The sequence below is a fragment of the Macaca nemestrina genome, chromosome 1 (genome assembly GCF_043159975.1).
Source record: "Macaca nemestrina isolate mMacNem1 chromosome 1, mMacNem.hap1, whole genome shotgun sequence".
Classification (NCBI taxonomy): domain Eukaryota; kingdom Metazoa; phylum Chordata; class Mammalia; order Primates; family Cercopithecidae; genus Macaca; species Macaca nemestrina.
In genome coordinates, this window is record NC_092125.1 from 62,193,791 (window position 1) to 62,200,387 (window position 6,597).

Below are 6,597 nucleotides of genomic sequence, written 5' to 3' on the forward strand. Positions count from 1 at the left end.
CCAGCACTTTGGGAGGCCGAGGTAGGTGGATCACTTGAGGTCAAGTGTTCAAGACCAGCCTGGCCAGCATGGTGAAACCCCGTCTCTACTAAAAATACAAAAATTAGCTGCATGATGGTGTGCACCTGTAATTCCAGCTACTCGGGAGGCTGAGGCAGGAGAATTGCTTGAACCCAGGAGGTGGAGGTTGCAGTAAGCTGAGATAGCACCACTGTACTCAAGCCTGGGTGACAGAGTGAGACTCGGTCTCCATTTAAAAAAAAAAAATTCTTAAACATCTGTGTCACTTGGCACCTTTTTGATAGCTGTGTCCTACGCCTGGGATGCCCGATTTTCACATGGCCGACTCTTTCTTATCACTCAACTCTCCCTAGAAAGATTCTTCCAGCTGCAGGCCGGGCGCGGTGGCTCACGCCTGTAATGCCAGCATTTTGGTAGGTCTAGGAGGGTGAATCACATGGTCAGGAGATCGAGACAATCCTGACTAACACAGTAAAACCCCATCTCTACTAAAAAATGCAAAAAATTAGCTGGGTGTGGTGGCAGGTGCCTGTAGTCCCAGCTACAGGGACTGAGCAGGAGGCTGAGGCAGGAGAATGGCGTGAATCCGGGAGGCAGAGCTTGCAGTGATCTGAGATCATGCCACTGCACTCCAGCCTAGGTGACAGAGTGAGACTCCATCTCAAAAAAGAAAGAAAGAAAGAAAGAAAGAAAGAAAGAAAGAAAGAAAGAAAGAAAGAAAGAAAGAAAGAAAGAAAGAAAGAAAGAAAGAAAGATTCTTCCAGCTGCCGTGCCCCCACCTCCGCAGTCATCTTCTGCACGGCATTTATGACTCTATTAGGTTGGTTTTTACCGTCTTCCCCACTGGAACGGAGGCTCTATGAGAGCAGGGAGCACCTCTTGCTCAGCATGGTGCCCTCAGCACACAGAGCAGTGCTTGGCATAAATAGATGAGCCCAGTGGCTCTCATTTTCTGCCTTTGCTTCCCAGCCACCCATGCTTCCTGTCATACTCTGCAGGACTTGAAGCTTGAAGTTGCTTTTCGGTCATTCTGTCTCACACATTGTTCCTTCTCCTAGAATGCCTTTTCTGCTTCTCTTCTTCAGTTGTTGAGATGATTGAGACCTACATATCTTTTTTTTTTTTTTGGAGACAGGGTCTTGCTCTGTTGCCCAGGCTGGAGTGCAGTGGTACGACCACAGTTCACTACAGCCTTGACCTGCCAGTCTCAAGCAATCCTCCCACATCAGCCTCCCTAGTAGCTGGGACCACATGTTTGCACCACCATGCCTGGCTAATTTTTGTATTTTTTGTAGGTACAGGGTTTCATCATGTTGCCAAGGCTGGTCTCAAACTCCTGGGCTCAAGCGATCTGCCCACCTCAGCCTACCAAAAACTGTTGGGATTACAGGTGTGAGCCACTGCACCCAACAAGACCTACACATCTTTTAAGAAAGGTCAGCTGGCCGGGCGCGGTGGCTCAAGCCTGTAATCCCAGCACTTTGGGAGGCTGAGATGGGCGGATCACGAGGTCAGGAGATCAAGATCATCCTGGCTAACATGGTGAAACCCCGTCTCTACTAAAAAAATACAAAATATTAGCCAGGCGTGGTGGCGGGCGCCTGTGGTCCCAGCTACTCGGGAGGCTGAGGGAGGAGAATGGCCTGAACCCGGGAGTCGGAGCTTGCAGTGAGCTGAGATCTGGCCACTGCACTCCAGCCTGGGCGACAGAGCGAGACTCCGTCTCAAAAAAAAAAAAAAAAAAAAAAAGAAAGGTCAGCTGGCCGGGCATGGTGGCTCATGCCTGTAATCCCAGCAGTTTGGAAGGCCGAGGCCAGCGGATCACGAGGTCAGGAGCTTGAGACCAGCCTGACCAACACGGTGAAAACCCATCTCTACTAAAAATACAGAAATTAGCCAGGCGTGGTGATGCATGCCTGTAATCCCAGCTACTCGGGAGGTTGAGGCAGGAGAATCGCTTGAATCTGGGAGGCAGAGATTGCAGTGAGCTGAGATCGTGCCCTTGTACTCCAGCCTGGGTGACAGAGGTGACCGAGCAAGACTCCGTCTAAAAAAAAAAAAGAAAGAAAGAAAGAAAAGAAAGAAAGAAAAAAAGGTCAGCCACCTGTCAGCTGTCCCTGCTGAGTGCGGGCGTCGCATGCTGGGTTTCCCTACCATCACACTGTTCACTGGGGCTGGCAATGGCTGTTGAAGTGTCTCTGCCCTGCCAGGTGTTGAAGGGCTGCGTCTCCTTCACCGTTGCATCCCTAGGGTCCACGGTTGTCTCATTGAGTGTTTGCTGAATAGAGAGGTGAGTGATGATGGGGAGGGCCCTGTGAGAGGCCCCTGAGGTTGGTCTGTCCCCACGCGATGTCTTCCTTCTCGGGGCCTTGCCCCTGCTGGCTGAGGAAGGGATGGGATTTATTCTGCATTCCCTATATGTGAGTGTCTCAACCTAAGTAAAACTCACTTCTGCTATGCAGTGATCCTTGAGGTGAACTTGGGGCACTGGAGCAGCCTTGGGGTGGGGGTGTGGGCAAAGGAATGACCTCAGCTGCCAATCACTGGAAGCCCAGAACAGCTTTCTCTCATCTCAAGGGGGGATGCCACTGCATCACCTTGCCCTCACGCTGCGTCAGATGGTTCCCTGGACATCTGCGCCCCATGGACTCACAAACCCGCGCCACTGGAGTCAGGGGAGGCAACGTCGTCTGCCCTGCTCTCCTCCCACAGCATGCAGGAGGCCAGCGGTGGCAGGTGGCTTTGGTGATAGGAGGGAGTGTGTGAATTTGGAGCAGAAACCTGGTGGGAGAGAAGAAAGAGAGAAGAGAGAAAGATGAGAAGGCAGTGGCCATCGCTGGCTTGCAGGCAGTGACTCCCACTCCAAAACGCCTAACATAGCCCCCTGGATGGAGAATATCTCCCCTCCCAAACACAAAAACCCCCTTTCCAGAACGAAAGGCCTGTCACTGAAAGCACTTATTTAACAACAATAACAGCAGAACACACAAGGTACAAAAACATTTCTCTCAAAAATTTTCCCAATTCAATTCAACAAATATGTATTTTCCAGAAAAAGCAGAGATATATAAAGAAATAGAAATGTGGGTTTTTTGTTTTTTTTTTCTTCTTGTTTTTGATTGAAAAGCCTATCGGCGCAACCAGGAGAACAGCACTGCCCCAGTGAGCCAAGCACAATGGGAAAGCATTTTTAAAATAGAAAAGAACACTAATATATAAATATACTCAGGTAATTTTAAAACATAGTGCAGCCTCAACGCTAGGGTGGGGGATGGGCCTCAGGCTCACAGGCAACCTGTGTTCTGTCTTCCCTGTGGGCTGCCTGGGGATAGAGTTTAATCCAGGGTGAGCCTCCATCATTGTCTTAAAAACCCATGTGATATGGGAGAAAATGTAAAACTATCACTAATAAAGATATAGCTAACTAGCAAAAACCAATGGGGGAAAATAATTTAGAAAGCAAATGGGCTGGGCACAGTGGCTCATGCCTGTAATTCCAGCACTTTGGGAGGCTGAGGCTGGTGGATCACCTGAGGTCAGGAGTTCGAGACCAGCTTGGCCAACATGGTGAAACTCCATTTCTACTAAAAATAAAAACAATTAGCTGGGCATGGTGGTGGACGCCTGTAATTCCAGCTACTTGGAAGGCTGAGGCAGGAGAATCTCTTCAACCCGGGAGACAGAGGTTGCAGTGAGCTGAGATTGCACCATTGCACGCCAGCCTGGGCAACAAGAGTGAAACACCATCTCAAAAAAAAAAAAAAAAAAAGAAAAAAGAAAAGAAGAAAGAAAGAAAGCAAATGGGAGTCAGGAGAGCCAGTTTTGGGTAAGAAAAGAGCACTGAACTAGAAGACAGAAGGCCACTTCCCTGCCCCATGCCTCAGTTTCCTCATCTGTGAAATGGATTCTATCACCTCTACTATTCTTTCAGGCTGTAACAGGCCATGATTCTAAAGCGGTTGCTTAGGAATGTAGAGGCAAAAGTGGTGGAGGAGATGTGGAAATCCCATTAGGGACTTTCTAGCTACCTCTATCTGAAGACAAAGACCAGGGAAGACATCCCAGACAAATGAATTGCGACCACGAAACTCCTTTAAGGAAAACCAGTGGGCCCAGTCAAACTGAGCAGGAGTTTTTAACCTGTGTGCCATGCATGAATCCTTTATAGATTTCGATCATTGTGTCAAATTGATCTTTGTCACTGCTGTGGATACACATATATTTCAGCGATTTCTTTTGTCCAGAAGGTGGACATGGGCAAGTTGTGTGAGATGACACACAGTGGGCACCACTTGCTATTGGGTAGAGGCAAGAGGCATTGTTGAACAGGCCGAACTTGGCCAAGGATGGTGTCTGATATGATCTGGATGTGTGTCCCTGCTCAAATCTCATTGAAATGTAATCCCCAGTGCTGGAGGTGGGGCCTGGTGGGTGGCGATTGGGTCATGGGAGTGGTTTCTCATGGTTTAACACCATCCCCTGGTACTGTCATCACCATAGTAAGTTCTCTTGAGATCTGGTTGTTTGAAAGTGTGTGGCACCTACCTGCTGTCTCTCTTCCTCCTGCTGCGGCCACGTGGAGCTCCTTGTGCCCACTTGGGCTTCCGCCATGATTGGAAGCCTCTGAGGCCTCCCCAGAAGCAGAAGCCGTGATGCTTCCTGTATAGCCTGCAGAATCATGAGCCAATTAAACCTCTCTTCTTCATAAATCACCCAGTCTTAAGTTTTTTGTTTGTTTGTTTGTTTTAATAGCAGTGTGAGAATGAACTAATAGTGTCAGAGACAGGAACAACTCTACCCCACTGGTGACACATCCACGCCAGTGAAAGCCAATGGCCAATGCTTTCATGGACTTTGTCTGTGGAGACTGTAGGGGTGAGTGTGACGGCTCTGCTGGCTTGTTCAGTGCTGCTCTGAGTTCTTTTAGTCTCTTCAAGGATATTGCCACCACCTGTAATATTTGGAACATTATAAATATTAAATATTTATATTTCTATTACATATTTATAAATAAATATTTAGGGCAGATGTGCTGGCTATAATCCCAGCACTTTGGCAGGCCAAGGCCAGTGGCTCACAAGGTCACGAGTTCGAGACCAGCCTGGCCAATATGGTGAAACCCCATCTCTACTAAAAATACAAAAATTAGCCAGGCGTGGTGGCACTCACCTGTAGTCCCAGCTACTCTGGAGTCTGAGGTAGAGGAATCGCTTGAACCTGGGAGGTGGAGGTTGCAGTGAGCCGAGATCATGGCACTCCAGCCTGGGCAACAAAGCGAGACTCCATCCCAAAAATAATAAATAATAAATAAATAAATATTTAAAAATACAACACCTGTAATAAATGTGCCATGAGCACTGTGGAGAATTCTGGGTACAAGAGATCCCCATGTTCCTTGCCTTACTGGTCAGGGAATAAGGTCTCTCGGGTCTCACTACATTTTATTCCTGTCCCTGAAGCACTTGTCTGTTTCAGCTGCCTTCTCTCCTCTGCTCTGGTTCTCTGCCCTCACCCCATACCCAACCCACACAGATGCACCAAGGGGGAACCTGCCACATCCTCTACCCCCACCCCATGCCCACACACACTCCTGTGCTGAAGGCCATCCCCTGGCTTAATTATTTACAGATCTTCTTTCTCTTTTGGGTCTCCCAAAATCTAAGACTTACACATCAACCAGGTGCAAACAAACAAGCAAACAAACAAAAAAACAAGAAATAAAAGTCCAAGACTCTTCAGATAATTAAACCTGGAGGGAGAGGAAGGGCGAGGTCCACCCCTTGGGCTTTTGGAATCGGGCTGAGCGATTAGGTCATAATTGATCTTTATTGTTGCAGCTGAAGATTATTTATCCCACTCCCAGAGGAGCATGTGTCACCCACCTGCCCCACCCCCAGCTTTCTGAAGCTGAACTGCCTGCACCCAAGTGGAACAGGGGGACTGGGGACGGTGGCTGGGCTGTTTACTCATTCTCCCTCCTTAGGGGCCTCTGGCAGCTGCCCCTCCCTGACAGGTCACATGGATTTTTCTCACTCTCCTCTTCACTGCTACCGGGCATCTCAGCCCTCCTGGGGAAGTGGGCCGGGACCAAAGCCCAGGCCAAAGAGAGCGTCCTTACAGCAGACTCCGTTCATGAGTTCCTAAGAACTTTCCCAGGCATACCCTGGAAAGGAAACAGGGGCGGGAGCAATGAGGTTCCCTAAAAATACATTGAGATTTCCCAGTGGAGGGATGAGTGGGAGGGTGGAAGACAGGACTGTGAGTTACATGGGACATTCAGCTCCACTCTGTCCCCAAGGTGCAGAGGGGCCTGCTGGAAAAAACCTCCCTGGAAAAGAAAAGGAAAGAGAAGTTCTACTACCCACAAATAAATCTCAAAGGGCTGCTCTGGGCCATGTAGATTAATTCTATTATGATTTGTGATAATAATTCGTTTTATTTTTGTAGAGTCCTTTAAAAGATTTTTACTGATTTCATTTTGCTTGTCAGCATGACCTCATTTGTCCTGGGCTATGAGGCAGGGCAGAGATGAGCCCGACTTCATAAACAAGAGAAGTAAGAACGAGCACAGCTAAG

The 6,597-nt window shown here is 48.5% G+C and overlaps 1 protein-coding gene across 1 annotated transcript; it reads right to left on the reverse strand.

Annotated features, from left to right (window-relative positions):
• Positions 1–2,182: 2,182 nt before the first annotated feature.
• LOC139356607 (putative uncharacterized protein encoded by LINC00303) lies at positions 2,183–5,805 on the reverse strand. Its single transcript, XM_071070809.1, is given in 5 exon segments — positions 2,183–2,802; positions 4,842–4,903; positions 4,905–4,972; positions 5,191–5,301; positions 5,691–5,805. Coding segments are annotated over 5 exon segments (459 nt in total). The 5' UTR covers positions 5,695–5,805; the 3' UTR covers positions 2,183–2,588.
• Between the last annotated feature and the right edge of the window lie 792 nt (positions 5,806–6,597).